The sequence below is a fragment of the Ailuropoda melanoleuca genome, chromosome 15 (genome assembly GCF_002007445.2).
Source record: "Ailuropoda melanoleuca isolate Jingjing chromosome 15, ASM200744v2, whole genome shotgun sequence".
NCBI classification, from domain to species: Eukaryota; Metazoa; Chordata; class Mammalia; order Carnivora; family Ursidae; genus Ailuropoda; species Ailuropoda melanoleuca.
Window position 1 is genome coordinate 4,870,760 of NC_048232.1, and position 18,342 is coordinate 4,889,101.

The following is an 18,342-nucleotide window of genomic DNA, read 5'->3' on the forward strand; positions in this document are numbered from 1 at the left end:
GGGCAAATTACTTGTTCTCTCTGAACATATTTATCTTTTAAAAGAGGTAAATAATACCTATTTTTACTTAGAATAGGTTTTTTTTTTTTAATTTTATTTATTTATTTGAGAGAGAGCAGGAGCAGGGTGGAAGGGCAGAGAGAGAGGGAGAAGCAGACTGCCCACCGAGAAGGGAGCCTGACAAAGGACTCGATCCCAGGGCCCTGAGATTGTAACCTGAGCCAAAGGCAGACGCTTCACCGACTGAGCCACCCAGATGCCCTACAATAGTTTTTAAGGAGCAAGTGCAGTAATAAATATTAGAAGTCTTTGATAAACCTTAAACTGAAATTGAATATGTTAAAAATTATTTGTGAAAACAAATGCTGGAACAGTAAGTACAATGCCGGACTCCCTAGGTCTGTCGGTAACTATTTGTGAATATGGAAAATACACTTTGTTTCTTTCCATTTTCTCAACTAATGTTCAGCAAGGCCAGGTAATCACATTTTAACTGGAGCAAATAAAAAAGTTGAATCAAAAGTCTATAAGTAAATGGATTGACCAAATATATGCCTCTTTAAGGTTTCAGCCTTGGTCTCTTCCAGAATACTTTTGCATGGGTTTGGGCACCTGCAGTGCCTGTCTTAATATTGAGTAGACAACGTTTCTATACCTGGGGTTACTTGGGGATTTGCGGGTCCAGGGGCGAGCCTCAGAGAGCTGATGTCTCCAGATGCTCATCTTTATCGAAATGAAACTGTTGGTGTGCTGTGGGCCAGACAGTGGTCCGCACTCTTTATTCACAGTAGCTCAGTCTCACACCGCCCAGTGAATAAGGACCACTGCCCCCATCTTACAGATAAGGAGACTAAGTCTGCTTCTCTCTCTTCCTCTGCCCCTTCCCCTGCTCGTGCTCTCTCTCTCTCTGAAGTAACTAACTAACTAACTAAATAAATCTACCTTAATAAAAAAAAAAAGAATCTCTACCTTAGAACAAGAAAATGTAGTTTAGAAGACTTTAATTACTACCTGATCAAGTATTTTTTGTTGTTTTAATCTGTAATCAGCTATCATCATTACTAATTCTAGGAATGGTGTTTTTGCAAATGTGAAAGAGTATTAAGAAGTAGAAAGAGTATTAAAACTAATTTCTATAGCATATACTTAAGTTTTTTTCCATCATCTCCTGGCTACTGTGCCCGAACTTTAAAAGTGTGTGCACATGCACTGTCCTCCTTCCTTCCCCACGTGGGCACACTAGATGGGATGAGAACTCCAGCACCATAGGCCTTAGAAACCATTGGCATGTTGCTCTTAGTCGTGTGTTTAATTTTGTGTGTGAATGAAAAGAACAAAGTAAGAAATAAATAGTTCTTTTTAAGTATCAGGCTTTATGTTAAACACATTATCATTTCAGCAATAGTAAAAAAAATATCTGTCAATATAAACATAGGAAGTTGATGACAATTTGCATTTCACTGAGTCCATAGGCCTGGTGAGATTAGCAGCCACAGCATGATTGAAGGGTCACAAAGTTTTCAGAATGACTCTTACCATCAAGATTTTTCTATGCTTTGTGTCTGGCCAGTCACGTCCTCTTAAAACTCTGAGTCTCGGCTGTACCCTGCCATTTACTTGGGTCAGTGTCTTTCTTTGTTTAAGACATTAGTCTTTTTAACAGATTTGAGACCCAGGTCCTGACTTTCAGCATGATCGCCTCAAGGCGTGTCAGGAAATCTGTGACCGTAATGTTCTGAATATTACGGGTGTACAGTCCATGATGATCGGTCTGTTTTACCGTATTCTGGACAAGACCATGCTTTAGCCTTTAGACAGCCCGTTTGTGAGGTCATCAGAATGTCCAGAGGTATTCCGCTAGTGTTCAGCCTTAGTCCTTCCTGCTTCAAAGCAGTCCTTCTGGTTCGGTTTGTTAATGCAAACTGCATGTGTTTTCTGTTGTTCTGTAATGAGAGATGGCCTCCAGTTACAAGCAAAGAAGGTAGCTAGGGGGTAAGGGATCTTTATTTCCAGCATGGAGATTGACACCTTGGAAAAACCACTACAAGAGATAATAATTTACTCTTTCCTCATGGGAAAGTTCTAGATGACAGTGTATCTGCAGTCTCATTGAAAGCTGTGTTTAAAATAAGTTATTCTTTGCTTTAAAAACTGTCTTTTAATCTTACTAAAAAATACTTAAAACCAAGTCCTTTTTTCTCGAGTACTGCGTTTCTGCATTAGGTGATGCTAGGTAGCAAACAGGCTGCATTTTTCAGGTCTCTGCATTGTCATGGGTCCAGCCACTTTTCTTCCCAGAAGTCAATTTAAAAAAAAAAGTCTGTGCAGTTAAAGTTTTAAAGCTCTCATTTGTGTGTATATTTAAAGAAAAATTCCTGTTTTGGGCTGTTGTAAGTCTGTCTAAAAAGAGAGGGATTTGCTTGATTTCTACCCTGTGATATTTTTGAAAGTTAAAAGATTCAAAATGAAAAACAAATCGATTCTCGTCCACTCTGTTTTTCACCATATGTGAATGTGAAAAAAGAGTCTGTTTGACTCTTGATTTTTTCCTTTTGTCATTTCAGATAATTGGGGGAAAAGCCGAACAAGACCCATCACATAAACTAGGGACTTCTAATGTTATGCTTTCTAGTATTGGAAGTACCCAAACTAATGGACCTTCTGTTCCCGAGGAAGATAAAACCTTTGAGCCACTTGATAGCAAAAGAGCGTCTTACAGTGATACCGTCACACAGACCCTGTTCAGCAAGACTTATGATGGGCTCAGCAATCAGTCGGTGATCTGTCAGAAGCCGGCGTACAGCACCCTTGAAAGCAAAGTTGATATTTTTCATGCAGCAGTGCAAACAAAAACCAGTGCGTTACAGGGCCTCAGCCAGCAGAGCAGCCCCGTGAGTGACGAGTGTCAGCCTGCCTTGCAGAGGAAGGATGATACAGAGTACGTGATGATTAATCTGGAACCAGTTACATTCACTCTCGAAAAAAATACCTATGTACCGATACAGACAGAAGTTGTAAATAGAAGCGATGAGCCTACAACCTTTAATACGGAGTTGATGAAACAAGAGTCACCTGCTACGAGTCTTAGACATCCTGTGTCTACGTTTGAAAAGGCACAGACACAAGGCCTTACGGACGTTCCCTCTCCAGCAACGTCCAAACAAAAAGTCACCAAGTACCTTTGTGCCTCCTCAGTAAGTAGAGAGACACTTGGAAAAGAAATGTGTTCGCTACAGAAAGAGATCCCTGCTCCAGGCTCATCATCGCCATCTGATAACTCAGTGGTGGCAGAGGCGTTGTCACGAGTTAGAAGTTCTAATTATTCGTTACCCAGAGAAGAAATGAAACTCTCTCAAGAATTTGTCCTGCAGACTCAGAGTCTCTTTGGCATATCTTCGGAAGAGATCATAGAGCCGTCCCAGGTTGAAGAAGTGGTCTCGGCATCTGCCTCTGCCACTTTGGGGGAAAGTTCCTCACGTAACTGCATTCCGTCAGTGGGTGATACGGCAGAGAGCTCCTCAGAACCGGGGAGTGACACGAGTGGTCTAAAGAGCGAAAACAGGAATTTTGAATCCTTTAATTCAGCTTTTACCAAACAAACCAGCCTCTCTGTGAGTAGAGAGGACGCCAGCTTGGAGTTCTCAGAGGAAGATTCTGACATTGACCTCACTCTCACGATATCGCCACCCACCAGCCCCAGAGAAGAGATACCAGCGGGGGGACTAGAGCTGCGGCAGGAGGCCCCAGTGTCAAATTTGGAACTTCAGGACACGACTGAAGAGATCATCGGGCCAGAAGAGGTGACTCTCCTAGAAAACCCAGAAGTGGATTCTGCTAATTATACATGTGTGTTCCCTACAGTGCCAGAGAAAGCGTTAGAAAGTAAGGAGAGAAAAGGGGATAATTTACAAACGGTTACCTTAATACTTTCTAAAGAAACTTGCGCCCTTGAGATTGCAGAGGAAGTGAATGTGACCTCGGACTTTCCCTTTGCTTCTTTCATTGAAGAAGTGTCACCAGCTTCCAGTCCTGACCCCCAAGACCCAGCCGAAGCAGCACAGCCGTCTCAGGCTATGTCTCTGTGTAGTTTACAACTGGCCGGTATACGGGGTGAGAGCAATGACACATTCTCCCGGGTCGAGTCGGTAGATTTGGCCTTAACGGAGAAAGACAGTTCCTTTGTTGGTCCTGCCCATCCAGTGGGACAAGATGACTTAACTGGAGTACAACAGATGCCGCTTTCTGCTGAAATGCCTTTAGGAGGAAGTAAGCATCCAGGAAGGAAAGATAGCTATTTGACCCTTTCTGGGAAAGTAACTGAGGAAATTGTCCCAGGGGAGCATGGTGAAGGTTTCTCTTTCTCAGAAAAGATGCCATGCTGTGATACGGCAGAGCTGAGCCAGGCTGCCTCGGCTGCCAAATACGGAGAGGATGTCAAGCTTGCTCTAGAAAAATTAGTGACATCAGGAAATCCACTGCAGCCAGTTAGCGTACAGAACAGGAATTTAAGTCCTCTTGTCTTGAAGACTGGTGAGCCTCCGTCTAGTCCTAGAAAGATGATTGAAAATAAGTCTTTGGCGGACCCGTTTGTTTCTACAGCTGCTCCAAGTGGTATAGTGAACGTGTCACTAAAACAGACCAGCCCTAAAAGTATTAAGAAAAATCTCTTTAGCAGCGATGTGAAGACAGATGGAGGCGTTTATGTGCAAGCTCAGTCCTTGAGCTCTGGCTCCGTTGGTGGAGCTGATACACAGACACACGGGCACTCAGACGTCCCCAAACTTGCTTTTCCCTCAGATGGTGCTGCCTTACCCCACTGTCCCAGACCCACGGACCCAGAGACTGGGTTCCAGACACAGGAAACCCCAGTAGTCAGAATGGCCAGTTTGCTTACGAATAGTGACGCTGAGGCCAAGTTCCATGAAGAAGCCACAGATCTAGGAGGTGTTGACTGCCAGTCAAACACCACATCTCCAAAAGGCAAACAAAAAGTTCATGTGCTGCAAGATAGGGCGGTGTGGGAAACAAAAGATCTGAGTGCTGGGCTTTTCCCCACTTGTGTACCTGCAGATTCATACCATAAAAGAGCCATCACCGGTGGAAATACCAGTAGAGAGCCTTGTGCTGCCGTTGTTCCCCAGTCTTGTGCCCCTCTTGTTTGTGGAGTTTCTGAAGAGCAGATGGCAGATAAGGGCTCTGGTGAGGGGCCCAGAGCTGAGGAGAACTCAGGGACCGTGGGTGGAGACGTGGATGTCAGTGGGAATTCTGACATCCATTATGAGCCGCTTTCTGGAGAGTCTGATCAAGACTCTTGTGGGGACTGTAGAGATAACAAGTCAGAGGTAGAGGGTTCCTGCACTTTGAGGTGTAGTCAAACCAAGAAAGAAGAAGATGCTTCAAAAGATGATTATGACTCTTTCCTGAGCCTAAATAACAGTGATCATGAAGAGTGGGGCTACTCTACCCACACCCCAGGGCCGGAGATGGGCACTGCTCCCAGACACCGGCTCGTTGGATTCAAGAAAGAAGACAGGTGTGTGCCATCTTACATCCAGATCCGAGACCTCCATGGCACCCCCAGGACTTACGCTAATTTCACCATCACCAAAGAGCTCACAGATACCACGAGAACTCTGCACAGCCTAAAGAGACACCCCAGTTCCACTGCACAGTGTGGCTTGCTCAGCTCCTGGACGAATACCTGGCAGGTGGCAGATGACCTCACCCAGAACACTTTAGACCTGGAGTATCTGCGTTTTGCACATAAGCTAAAACAAATTGTAAAGAAGGGAGATTCTCGCCATTCTGCCTCCTCCACCAGTGTCTTTGCGAAGGAACCCCCTCTCCAAAGTGGTGCTGGAGCTTTCCCCCTGACAAAAGTACCTGAGCCCCCAGTCCTGCCCCTTGCCTCCCGGAGCAGAAGTCCCCTTGTGGTAACAGTGGTGCACTCCGGCGCCAGGCAGCAGAGTCCGTGCGGGACAGGCCTCACGCTCGCCAGTGTGGACAGTTCTTCCTTTTGGAAGGAGAGTGGTCCCAGTAGAAATCGTCTTGCAAATTCTGAAAGAAATCAGACTGTTTCATTCCACCTCAACAAACTGAAATATAACACTACTTTAAAAGAACCCCGGAACGATATTTCACTTATTCTCAATGAATATGCTGAATTCAACAAGGTGATGATGAATAGCAGCCCGGTCGGTTTCCCAGAGAAAGGGTCAAACGTGGCTTCTGGAGAAGCCGCCTCTCGAGAGCTGTATTCCTCTTTCCCGCGGGCAGCCTCCTATGAAGACGTGATCACAGACCTGTGTGCCAGTTTGCACGTCAAACTGAAGAGCGTGGTCAAGGAGGCCTGTAAGAGCCCCTTCCTGTTCTACCTCCTGGAGACCGAAGACCAGTCATTCTTCGTGAGAACAAAGGTACGGTGCCGGCTTCATCTCGGAGTGCACATGAGTCTGGCTGCCATCTAAGTCTAATTTAGAGGTCATACGGTTAGCGTTCTCGGCTTCAGAGAGAAATCAGGACAGGAAGTGGCCTTCGAGTCTGACAGCTGTGTCTTTATGTGCGTGCTAAGTGTTCCTCTGCCGAGATCACAGACCCTGCTATGGGGCCCACGTCACGAGTCACCTCTGCTTGTCCTGTCTGTCCGTTTCCGTCAGTCTGGAGTAGTCCCTCTGTCATATGTTACCTTTTGTGACCTCGACAGTAGTGAGTGTAGGCCAGTTAAGTGATAGTTTCCTTCCGTTTATGTTCATCTCCTGTTTCCTCATGATTTATGCGTTTTGAGTGAAAATGCCCACATACAATGTTCTCCTCTTAGTGCCTCGTAGGAGACGGCACACCGCATCGATTTGTCCCATTCCCGTGTATTAGTTCTTTTCACGTGAGATGGTTTCTGCCAGGTTCCTCCACGTCCAGTGTAAAGCTAATGAATGTGCTGTAATTATGAATGAATGGGGAGGTAGGATAGGATATATATCAATATCTTGTTCCTCGTCAGACTTGCACCCCCGTGACTTAATATCCATTGACGATTCTGGCCTGAAGCAGCTACTAATATAATGGGGGGAGGGTTCAAAGTCCATCCTTCCTTCTGCGTGTATCAGTGGGCGTTCTGCTGCAGGGTCGAGCTTTCCCTTCTCCCCCATTTGCTTATTTTTGTCCCGTGGACCTGCATTCCATTGTATTTTATTCGGTTACCATCCAGGCCCTCAGCATTTTTTGTTCATCCTACGTGTGCTCCTTAACCCCCCCCGCCCCCCCCCCCGCAGGGAGCAGCAGCAGTTCTCTGTAGGTCAGAGTCTCTTTCCTGGTTTGTTTCTCTCTCTCTCTTTTTTTTTTCCATGTTTGTTTTGTTTCTTAAACTCCACATAGGAGTGAGATTCCGGGGTATTTGTCCTTCTCTGGCTTATTTCACTCAGCATTATACCCTCTTGGCTCCATCCACGTCTTTGAAAATGGCAAGATTTCATTCTTTTTTACGGCTAAGTAATATTCCCTTGTGTGTGTGTGTGTGTGTGTGTGTGTACACACACATACATCATCTTTATCCATTCATCAGTCAGTGGACGCTTGGGCTGCTTCCGTGATTTGGTTATTGTAGGTAATGCTGCAGTAAACACAGGGGTGCATGTGCCCCTCTGAATTAGTGTTTTCGTATTCTTTGGGTAAATACCCACCAGTGAGATTGCTGGATCGTAGGGTAGTTCTATTTTTAACTTTCTAAGGAACCTCCGTACTGTTTTGCAGTGTGGCTGCACCCGTTTGCATTCCCCCCACCAGTGCACAGGGTCCCTTTTTCTCCACATCCTTGCGAGCACTTGTTTCTTGTGGGGGATTATTAAAGTTTTATTATTATTATTATTATTATTTATTTAAATAATCTCAGCACCCAGTGTGGGTGCATGACACCGGAGGGAGAGAACTGCTCTTCTGGCAAAGGTGGCCAGGACAAGCCTCCTGGTGCTGTCACGACCCCACGATCAAGAGTTGCACAGTCCTCCAGCTGAGCCAGCCAGGCGCCCCTCTTATGTTGAGTTTAGCTGTTCTGGCAGGTGTGAGGTGGTGTCTCATTGTGGTTTTGACTTGCATTTCCCTGATGACGAGTGATGTCGAGCGTCTTTTCACGTGTCTCTTGGCCACCTGGATGTCTTTGGAGAAATGGCTGTTCATACCTTCTGCCCATTCTGTAATTGGATTATTTGGTTTTTGGGGTGTTGAGTTTGATAAGTTCTTTATATATGTTGAATACTAACCCTTTATCAGAGATGCCATCTGCAAATATCTTCTCCCATTCTGTAGGTTACCTTTTAGTTTTGTTGATTATTTCCTTCATTGTGCAGAAGCTTTTTATTTTGCTGTAGTCACAATAGTTTATTTTCGCTTTTGTTTTCCTTGCCTCAGGATGTGTCTAGCAAGAAGTTGTGGCCGATGTGAAAGAGGTTACTGCCTGTGCTCTCTTCTAGGATTTTTATGGTTTCATGTTTCCATTTAGGTCTTTAATGCATTTTGAATTTGGTTTTGCGTATGTGAGAAAGTGGTCCAGTTTCATTCTTCTGCATGTGGCTGTCCAGTTTCCCCAATACCATTTGTTGAAGAGTCTTTTTCCCATTAGATACTCTTTCCTGCTTTGTGGAAGATTAATTGATTATATAGTTGTGGGTTTATTTCTGGGTTTTCCGTTCTTGTCCGCTGATCTATGTGTCTGTTTTTGTGCCGGTACTACCTTGTTCGAATCACTGCTATTTTGTAATTAACTTGAAGTCTGTAATTGTGATGCCTCCAGTTTTGTTTTTCTTTTCCAATATTGCTTTGGCTGTTCAGGGTCTTTTGTGGTTCCATAGATTCTTTGTTCTAGGTCTGTGAAAAACGCTGTGGTATTTTGATAAGGATTGAATGAAATATGTAGATTGCTTTGGGTCGTATGGACATTTTAACAATATTTGTTTTGGTCCTTCATTATTTATGGTAATGCTCAGATTGTCCCAGACCCAGGAGTCCTTCATAGGGGCCTCCATGTCCTTCTGACAAGTCCCCATAATTGTTTGGATCCTTATCCTTTCTTCCTTTGTGGTATAACTCCATGTTCCAGATTTATCTCCTATATTCCTCGCCCCAGCCTCGAACTCTGCCATTTCTCTAAGGAGCACTGATTCTTTTAAGGGAGGAAGAGCATTTTGAGTCGGTGTCTGGGCACTGGGTTAACTCCATGCCACTGGGTGTCACTGCCTCTCGGCTGTCCCAGCAGAGCCAGCAAATCTATGGATGTGTTTACAAAACTGAAACGGCTGTACACGCATCCCAGGGCCAGTCTGGCACCAGGAGGCTTGTCCTGGCCACCTTTGCCAGAAGAGCAGTTCTCTCCCCCCGGTGTCAAAAGCCGCCAAACTGTGGATAGTCCCACCCCTGGCCTGCAGCTCACCCCTGAACATCCAGCCCCTCTTCATGGCCTGGGGCGCCAACCCAAAGCTGGTGCCCAAACACGCCGCCTCCCTCAACCCTTTACACTCGCAGCAGGAGCTGGTTCAAAGGACAGCAGTCCTTGATACCCATTCTGGAGTCCCAGCGTGTAAGGGGAGGGGGATTCCTGCCATTCTGTTATAACCTTCACAGCTAATGGGACAAGCAAAACACCCTCAATGTAAAATCCACGGGCCGTGTAATGGCGCAGGTGCTCGGATGTTGTTGTGAGGGCAGCAGGCCTCGTCGAAGGGTCAGGGCCTTTTTCGTAAGGAAGCGATGCTGGCCTCTTGTATGAAGTGTGGACAGCTAGACTGGTTAAGTGTGTTGCTTCTGAACGTTCGCCTAGATTTGTTTCAGAGGTGGCTTATGTCAATACGTCCAAGAAGTCCAGAGTATCTGTCACGTAAGTGTCACTTGGCAAACCCACGAATGTTGAATTACTAACATTAAACATCGGAAGAAGTTTGTGACGGTCACTGCAGCACAGCGTGGTAGGGGAGGCCAGTTCTGCAAGTGCGAGGGCTCTGCGGAAGCCGAGCTGGTGGCGGCTCCCTGGTCACCCTGCCGGCCTCGGGGTGGGCAGGCAGCTGGTGGCACGCGGCCGGCAGTGCGGAGGGCCGCGCTGTCACACTGCTGTCCGGAGCGAGAGGCCCTTCGCCCAGCCTGAGGTCAGTGGGGGCCCTGAACAATACTTGTGAAAGGTAAATAACGTCGTGTTTGTGTTTGAGAGGAACTCTTCGGCTACAGTGTGGGGAATGGACTGGAAACATGATGGATAACAACAGGCCGGTGTGTGAGGCTAGAGTCAAACACACATTCTTCTCTAAGATGCCTGATGGCTCCTATTTTGTACCCTTTAAATATGATTTTAGATTATTTAACAGATTTTTATTCCCCATCAAGGATCCTTTCGTTTTCCAAGGTTTTCGTAAGCTGTTGCCAGGTCTGTCCCCCCAGCCCCTCCACCGTCATCTCTGTTCTAGTTTCCATGCCGCCTTGGTGAGCGGTGGAGTTGAAAAAATGAAGCAGTTTTTTTAGGTGCTTGGCCTCCAAAAGTAACCTAAAAATGAAATTTTTTTTTTTGAACCTTGAATTAAAGTTTATTTTGTTTGGTTGATGACATATACCGTACATTGACCGGTGCTGAAGTCAATCCAGGGTCGACTCAGTAGTATCATAGCCACAGTGAGCAAAATACCCGCTTTCTATTTTGCTTCCATCTGCTCAAAAGCAACAGTTCCATTCACACCCCTGACAGAGCGCAGGGGATCCTGGTTTGTGTGCGGGGGAGAGAGCGAAGCAGCCACATGGGGTTCAGGAGCGCACGTGTCTCGTGATCCTCTTTATCACGTGGCTACTGTTTACGACAGAAAATGACACGTTTTGTGCAAAGGTAAAACTAATCTTCAAGTGAGAAGGTGGACACAGTGTAAAATCAGCTTCAGAATAAAGATAATCTTGAGCAAAATGTTTTTAAGAACTCAGAAAGCTGCCCCGGATAAGTCTTCTGTGCTGGAGGGTTGCTGAGGCGTGCGGGAGAGACGGGGTGTCAGGCCCCGTTCCTCTGTAAGTTGAGGAAGCGCTGGGCAGTCCATCGTGACCGCGATTCAGGCTGCGTGAGAAAACAGCCCGGCTCCACGGCCCGTGGGCGAAGGGGTTGAACGTCTCAGAAGTAGTTTATTCAGAGTAAATTAAGTCAGAGCTAAAAATTTATATTTAACTATTTTAGTGGGCTCTTTGTTAAAAGAGATCTTACCTGGAGGAGTTTCTTTGAAGATACGTTGCCATGCATTTTGAGCGAAGAACTGAAATAACCAAGATTTGAGTTGTTTTGAGATCCAGGGGAGGCAGATACCGTCCTTTTACAAAGGAAATAACAAGTGCTGGTCAGACGCAGTGTTCCTGGTGCCAGGAGGAACGTGGAGGTGTGCGGCGGAAACCTCCAGAATCCTTCAGACAGCAGCAGTGCCAGCATGGCGGAGGGGGCGGAGTGGAGTTCCTTCCCGGTGCACGCACGTAGGCTGCCCGTCAGGCCCGTGGCAGGCGGGCCTGTGAGCGCGGGCACCGCACGGCCGGCCGGGGGCTCGCTCCGCGGCTCTTCATGACGCTCCACGTGCTGCAGAGGGGGCATTTCCAGGAGTTCTAGAAACGTTTTGACTGGAGGTGGCATTTTTGGAGGGACTGTCTGCCTCCCCAGGGTAACTGCCTCAGATCGGGTGGGAGCCTGTGTCTCCGCATCAGTCCGCTGTCGGCCGCTCGACGGACATAAAGGATCGATGACAGAGTGCTTGCCTTCGATGTGAACCTCGAAGGCCAGTGGTGAGCCGCGCCGGGAGGCTCTGTTGGAGACGTGGCCGCTCATTTAGGAGGAGGACTAACGGCCACTGACGGGGCCTGGTTAGGACAGTTAGTGACTAGATGTGCTTCGATGCGTTTCGTGGACTGGGAGCGTAATCGCGAGCAGACGCCCTTTCTGTAGTAACGGCTGTTTGTAAATCTTCCAGAGCGTCCTGAGGAAAGGAGGCCACACGGAAATCGAACCTCAGCATTTCTGTCAAGCCTTCCACAGAGAGAATGACACGCTCCTCGTCGTCATCAGAAATGAAGACATAGCATTGCACCTCCATCAAGTACGTCCGCCCCTGTTTCTTATAAGAAAGGTGCTCCGGGCGTTTCTGGGGTGCCCCGCGGGGGTGTCCCGCAGGGTAGCGTCCTTAGTGTGGCTCGGAGTGAGGACGTCATCGTAGCTGGGGGGGGAGGGTTTGGGGACATTGCCTCGGCCGGGATGTAAACCTGCATTTCTTAACGCCCAAGAGTAGGAGTAGTTGAGCTTTGAAAGGACTTGTGCAGGTTTTCCTGAGTCTTCGTGAAGATTTCTACGTTGAGGAAAAGGAGTTGCCCGGCCCCGCAGCACCGGCTGGGCTGCAGGGCTGCGGTCGGGGCGGGAACGGAGACGAACGGCCGAGTGAGCCTGTCGCCTGCTTCGCCACATCACGGGTCCCCACACCTGAGCGGTGCTCTTCCCTCGCTCGCGCGCTCCAGCCCGTGGGGTCTGAGACCGCGTAGTAACAGACGAGGTCTGAGGGGCGTGCGTGGCGAGCGGCATGTGTGCGCCGGAGAAGCGCGTGGGCTTCCGAGAGGGGTCGCGGAGTTGCCGGTCATCCGGGTTGAGCGTATTTTCAGCTTCCCTGAATCTTGAAACCCTGGGATAAAAGCGACCCCGCTGACCTCTTCCCCGGGGACCCTTTTGTGCTCGCTAGATTCCCTTTCTGCTGAAGCTGAAGCGCTTCCCCAGCGTCCTCTTCGCTGGCGTGGACGGCCCCGAGGACGTGCTCGAGTACACCTACCAAGAGCTCTTTCAGACGGGAGGCTTCGTGGTCTCGGATGACAAGATCCTGGAAACCATAACGTTAGGTCGGTCTTCTATTCCCTTCCTTGGTTCTGTCTGTAATCTAGTCAGAGCCGTTTCTCTCCCCCCGGTGGCCCGGATACTACCTCGTGGAAAAGAAACGAACCCAGAGCACCACCCACCACCACCTTTTGGGGCCTTCGTTTTGGCCATGTGCTCTGCTGAGCGATCTTCGTGAGGATGGCACTCTCATTCCCAGGGCACGTGCCCGGAGCCTCCCGGTGTCACCGGGTCATCTCCAGCACCCACCTCGCTTCTCCCCGTTCCTTGTCTCGTACACTTGCCCAGCGGCCCTCCCTCCTCCGTGTCTCTCGCTGTCAGCCCTGCCATCTTGGTGATGTTCTAGAAATAAGAAACATGGCCCTTAAAAGTCTTCTGAATTATGTGCTGAACACTCTTAATTCCCTTCCCTCTGCGCAGTGATTAGACGGAGAGGGAAGTCAGAGCAGCACTGGGCAGGTGCTAATTTTAGGGGTGATCAAAACCTGTCCCCGTGATGTCACGTTAGAGCTCACCGTAGACACCATTCGTGGCTCAGAAGAGGGGAGTGGACCCCCACAAGCGTGAATTCTGCATGGAGACCGAGTTGAGAGTATTTGCAAGCTAGACAGCTGGACGTCCTGCTTGTCGCGTGCACGCGGGGGGTGTCTGGGGTCACGGCCAGCAGGCCTGGTGCACTCCCGCCGCGGCCTGGGCGTGCAGGGGACAGTGTGCGCTGGCCCCGTGTCTGCCTCCCCGCAAGTCACAGTTCCCGGCCTCCGACTAGAACTCTTCTCTCTGTCTGTAGCTCAGCTGAAGGATGTGGTCAGGACCCTGGAGCAGCTGAATGGAAACGGAAGGTGGAAGTGGCTGCTTCACTACAGGGAGAACAAGAAGCTAAGAGGAGACGTCAGGTGAGGCCTCGGGGCGCAGCCAGCGTGCTTTACCTGGGGGTGCTGGTGCAGGTGCACGACGGGTCCTAGCGTTTGCTGTCTCAGGGCGGTCAGGGAAGGCAAGTGGGCTGGAGCTGCCTCCGCGAGCGTCAGGCCCAGAGTTTGAGCGCTCGAGGCCGGCAGAAGTGAGTTGCAGGAGTCCTGAAATGTCCATTCAGTGAAGCTGAGGCCCTACCACCAGGAACCGGAGGGAACAGGAAACGCGAACTGCGGGCTTGGGCTTGCCGCACCCGGATTCAGATGTTTGTTCGGGTATCAGGTGGCCACATAGTTACAGGGATGGAAACCTTGCGACCAGAATGTTTTACCCCTAAACAGTGGACTATGAATAGGCAATGTACAGCTGGGATTTTCTAAAGTACTTTTTTAATCGATTCCCTGGCACGGTGTGGAGCCCCGAGAAGACCCGACAAGCCCCCCCCCCACCCCTGGAAGTGACTGGCAGGCTTTGTCAGGCCTTTACAGCGGCGGCCCCGCCCCCGCCTCCTACAGAGACCGACAACAAAGACCCACTTTCAGGTGGTGGAAGTTGAAGGGCGGGGGGACAACAGAGCTGATCCAGGTCAGACAAGTTGTTGTGACGCTGGGCTTCAAGCCTAGAATGTGCACCTCTAACATGACCACTCTCTCCTGTCTCACCACACTGCTCCCTCCCAAGGACAAACGTGGGCCTGAGCATGAGGTCTTGAAAGGGAAGTGGCCGAGAGGAGAGGTCCGGGAGAGGCTGCACCTAGAACTCGTGCAGGAGGAAAAGCGAGCCAAGAGGTCTGAGTGGACCCCAGAGCTGATACTGTCAAATCCGGGAGGGATTTCCCCGGGGCGTGTGGGGGGCGGGGTTGTGTAGAGGGGTTGTGCAGAGGCCCACCTGGAGTTCCTGAGGAGGGGGCTAGCCAGCACTCCAGAGGAAAGGTCCAAGTTCAGGACTAAGGCAAGCTCCGAGGTCCCACAGTACAGTACACCTGTGAAACAGGCAAGGGCCCATTAAGTTTCGCAGAGGACTTTAGGTGAACAAACAGGCGCGCCACTGCCAGCCGTGTGATAGTCACTTCCGATGGTCCAGTCTCACATTCGAGAACGGGCGTAGTGGGAACTCATCCGGAAACCTGTCCTGTGGCCTCTGAAGATAGTTATCTACAACTAAAGCCAAAAAACCCCTAGCTTTTAAAAACTGTTTCTACAAAGATGTTTATAGTAGTGGCTGGTTATCAGTAACTACAAACCAGCCTCAGATCCATCTCTAGGCAAATATGACAGATTATATGGATTCCATACATATATATTTTTAAGAACATATGCAAAATAAGGAATACATGTATAAAAAGCGTGAAAGCGTGCAGAGTGATGCCCAGCACATCAGTCTGTGTGTACGAAGGGGACAGCCTGGAAGGAAACGCAGCCATGACTCGGGCAGCGCTCGCCCCTGGAGATGCAGGGACCTGGGGGAGTTTGCTTTCCTCCAGCAAACAGGAGAGGCTGACAGAGGACAGGAGAGCAGATGGGGAGATGTTTACAGGTTAAACACCTTCCACTAAGAGGAAGAAAAAAAGGTAGTTACAAGATTTTAAGGGAGGTCATGGGGCACCTGGGTGGCTCAGTTAAACATCTGACTCCATCTCAGCCTTGGTCGTGGTCTCAGGGTTGTGAGATCGAGCCCCGCTTCGGGATCCACGCTGAGCCACGGAATCTGCTGAAGTTTCTCCCTCCCTTTGCCCCTCCCACCAGTGCATGCATGCGCTCTCTCTAAAAAGCAATCTTAAAAAATTTTAAGAGAGGTGAGAAATTACAATTACGTAGCAGCGGGAATTTCCTTAATGAAGCTGATCTGACTAAAAAGCGTGGTGAGTGTAGAACAGGGTTTGGAAGCACTGCTGTGCGATAAAGCACGCAGCTGTTGACGCAGTGGAAATGACCGAAGGCTGGCCAAGCAGCGTTGTTACACGAACATGTCAGTGTCCCTCTCGCTTGGAACGAGGCCTGTATTTTGTAAAAACCTGTATTGACAGAGGGAATCAGCTAGCGTGTAATGTTTTGAGGGAACCGGACGGGACCACAGTGATGTCTAGGAAGCCAAGTGTGTCATGGGAAAGAACAGAAAAGGGAAAAAGCATCTCAGGAGTCTGAGTGTTTTAACAGAAGAGGTCAAACTGTAAAGGACAGTGAAAGCCAGAAGTCTAGGAATGAAACAGCTAAAAATGAAGATACGGTGAAAAGTAAACCTGCAACTTCATACTGAGTCTAAACTCGGTTCTCATTTGTCTCTATTCCAGAGTGGATTCAGTTGCACAGAAGAAGAACTTAATACTGAAATCCTATCAGAGTGCAAATCTCATCGAACTGCTTCCTTATCACCAGTGTGACTTTCGGGCACCAACAAAAGCCGAACATTTAAAATGTCTGCTAAACCTACAAGTTCAGCACGTCCACGCCAGGTTTGCAGTCTTCCTAACAGGTAAACTCACAGCCTTCATTCTGGCCACTTTAGAAATGTCCCAGGTACAGACATCGGATGTCCGCCTGCCGTTTGCCGTGCTCATAGCCGCGCGGCAGGCCACGGGTGCGGGTGGCGTGGGTCCGGTCTGGCGAGCAGGCCCCTGATGCACTTGTTCATCACCGCGTACAGGCACTTCTGTTTCAGGTGAATGAGCGGTAACACAGCTTTTTAGACTCCGTAAGGAAGGGCTAGTTGTCATGGGTGTTCACCCCCGGCAGCTGCTCCCAGAGCTCCGCTCCTCTCCTCCCTGGAACCTCCCGCCCCTCCATGGATTAAGCAGTTCCATAAAAGTTTGTTTTTGTTTTTTTTTTTTTAATAAAAGGGGTTCTAACACTTAAAAAGTATACGTCAATGAATTTTTCACCAAAATATATTTTTTGTTTTACAGAAAAGCTCACTGTGTCCAGAGAAGTCTTTGAAAATAGCGGCATCCTTGTTACAGATGTAAATAATTTCATTGAAAATACACCAAAAATAGCAGCTCCATTTAAGAGTAGCTATTGGTAAGGACACTTTCCAGAACTCTCCTGTGTGAACGGGACATGACAGACACTGACATTTAGGTCTATGAGGAAACCAGTTGTTGGCAAGCTCTGTTCTTTACCTTCCTCATCATGCTCTAAATTTTCAATGCGTATTAGGAGTGGAACTGCTGTTGGTCTGGCGTTTCATCTGACTGACACCATTGTCACCTGCACTTCATCTTGCTCCCAGGACAGAAGATAAGATGTTGTATTGAAGTTGTCCCTGTTCAACAGCCTCTCCTGTTTCTAAAGCATTTCTTGGCGGTTCTGTTTAAAGATGAAATTATCAGTTCTGTGTTTATCCAGGTGACCAGACCAGCTGGCCTAGACAGCGATGCCACCACCAACTGATCCCTCTTTTCCTTTTACTTTGAAACTTTTTAGATAAACAGCAGTTTTCGCATATTTGAAAAATCAATGTTCTACAACTTGAGAGTTTTCCTTCATTTCTTTACACTTTGCTATCAAATCTTGGCCTTCACTCACAGAGGGACGTCAGCTGTCCACTAGCTGTGGGCTGCAGTGTTCAATATTAACTGTTTTAAATTATTTTCATTTTTACAGAGAGCCTTCAAAGCTATTAATTAAGCTCAATGTTAAAAAGAATTTTACAAACATGTTTACCTAGTTGTAGCAAAAATAAGTCTATTTTAACAAATAGCTTTGTTTTTGCATGTTCATGTCTGAAAGGCATATGTAGTGCATGTTACAGTCTGTTTTACAGGCTTTCCCACCCTTGTAGAAGCTAGGATCCTACGTGGTTTATATGCTGTTGTCCTAGCAACACTACAGTAAGTTATGTTACAGATTTATAAACTGTCAGTTTTCACTCAGTTTTTGTAAATATTGCACTACAGAATCAACCCTCTGAAGAAGAAAATCATTTATTTATGGTATTAGAAATAATTTCTACCATAATCTTTAAATTCAAAACCAAGCAAAAAATGTTTGTAGATACATAGTATCTATTTGGAACAAGTTTTTGAAACAAATTTTGTAACTAATTTGTTTCATTTTTTAAATAAAGACAACTAAAAAATCAACTTTCTGGGATTCTTTTATAGCAAAATTTGAATTTGTGGGGAATGTTATGGGAGTTTTTAGGCCATTTACTGGAAATGACTTTGCTTCCATGTCCGTCACTCTGGCCCCACCGCCTTGCCCCGTGCTTCCCCTCCCGATGCAGGGCGCCGAGCCAGGATGGACAGGCTTTCACAAGCCTTTCGTTGGCCCTCTACTTGCTACCCAAACACGGCAGATGTCACACTGTTTCTTGCTTGGGAGCCCGGTCACTTGATCTGATGAGGGGGCTGTGATTGTGTGGGGAGCACTGAACCGGAAATGACTGACCAGTGACTGAGCGCCTGCCGTTTGCTCACCTTTCTGATCGTGCCCGGGGGGGGGGGGGGGGGGNGAGCCCGGTCACTTGATCTGATGAGGGGGCTGTGATTGTGTGGGGAGCACTGAACCGGAAATGACTGACCAGTGACTGAGCGCCTGCCGTTTGCTCACCTTTCTGATCGTGCC

The 18,342-nt window shown here is 48.0% G+C and overlaps 1 protein-coding gene across 9 annotated transcripts in view; it reads left to right on the forward strand.

Annotated features, from left to right (window-relative positions):
* TASOR2 (transcription activation suppressor family member 2) overlaps positions 1 to 17,838 on the forward strand; it is an 80,514-nt gene extending 62,676 nt beyond the window's left edge. For 8 of the 9 annotated variants that reach the window (XM_011226373.3, XM_034644128.1, XM_034644127.1 and 5 more), the window contains 6 exons: positions 2,565 to 6,416; positions 11,964 to 12,089; positions 12,720 to 12,873; positions 13,656 to 13,761; positions 16,068 to 16,249; positions 16,680 to 17,838. In XM_011226373.3, the coding sequence (XP_011224675.3) occupies positions 2,565 to 6,416; positions 11,964 to 12,089; positions 12,720 to 12,873; positions 13,656 to 13,761; positions 16,068 to 16,249; positions 16,680 to 16,798 (4,539 nt within the window). In that variant the 3' untranslated portion in view covers positions 16,799 to 17,838. Of the gene's footprint in view, positions 1 to 2,564; positions 6,417 to 11,963; positions 12,090 to 12,719; positions 12,874 to 13,655; positions 13,762 to 14,458; positions 14,566 to 16,067; positions 16,250 to 16,679 lie in introns of those variants that run through there. The other variant, XR_004620862.1, reaches the window with a different exon arrangement.
* The last annotated feature ends 504 nt before the right edge of the window (positions 17,839 to 18,342 follow it).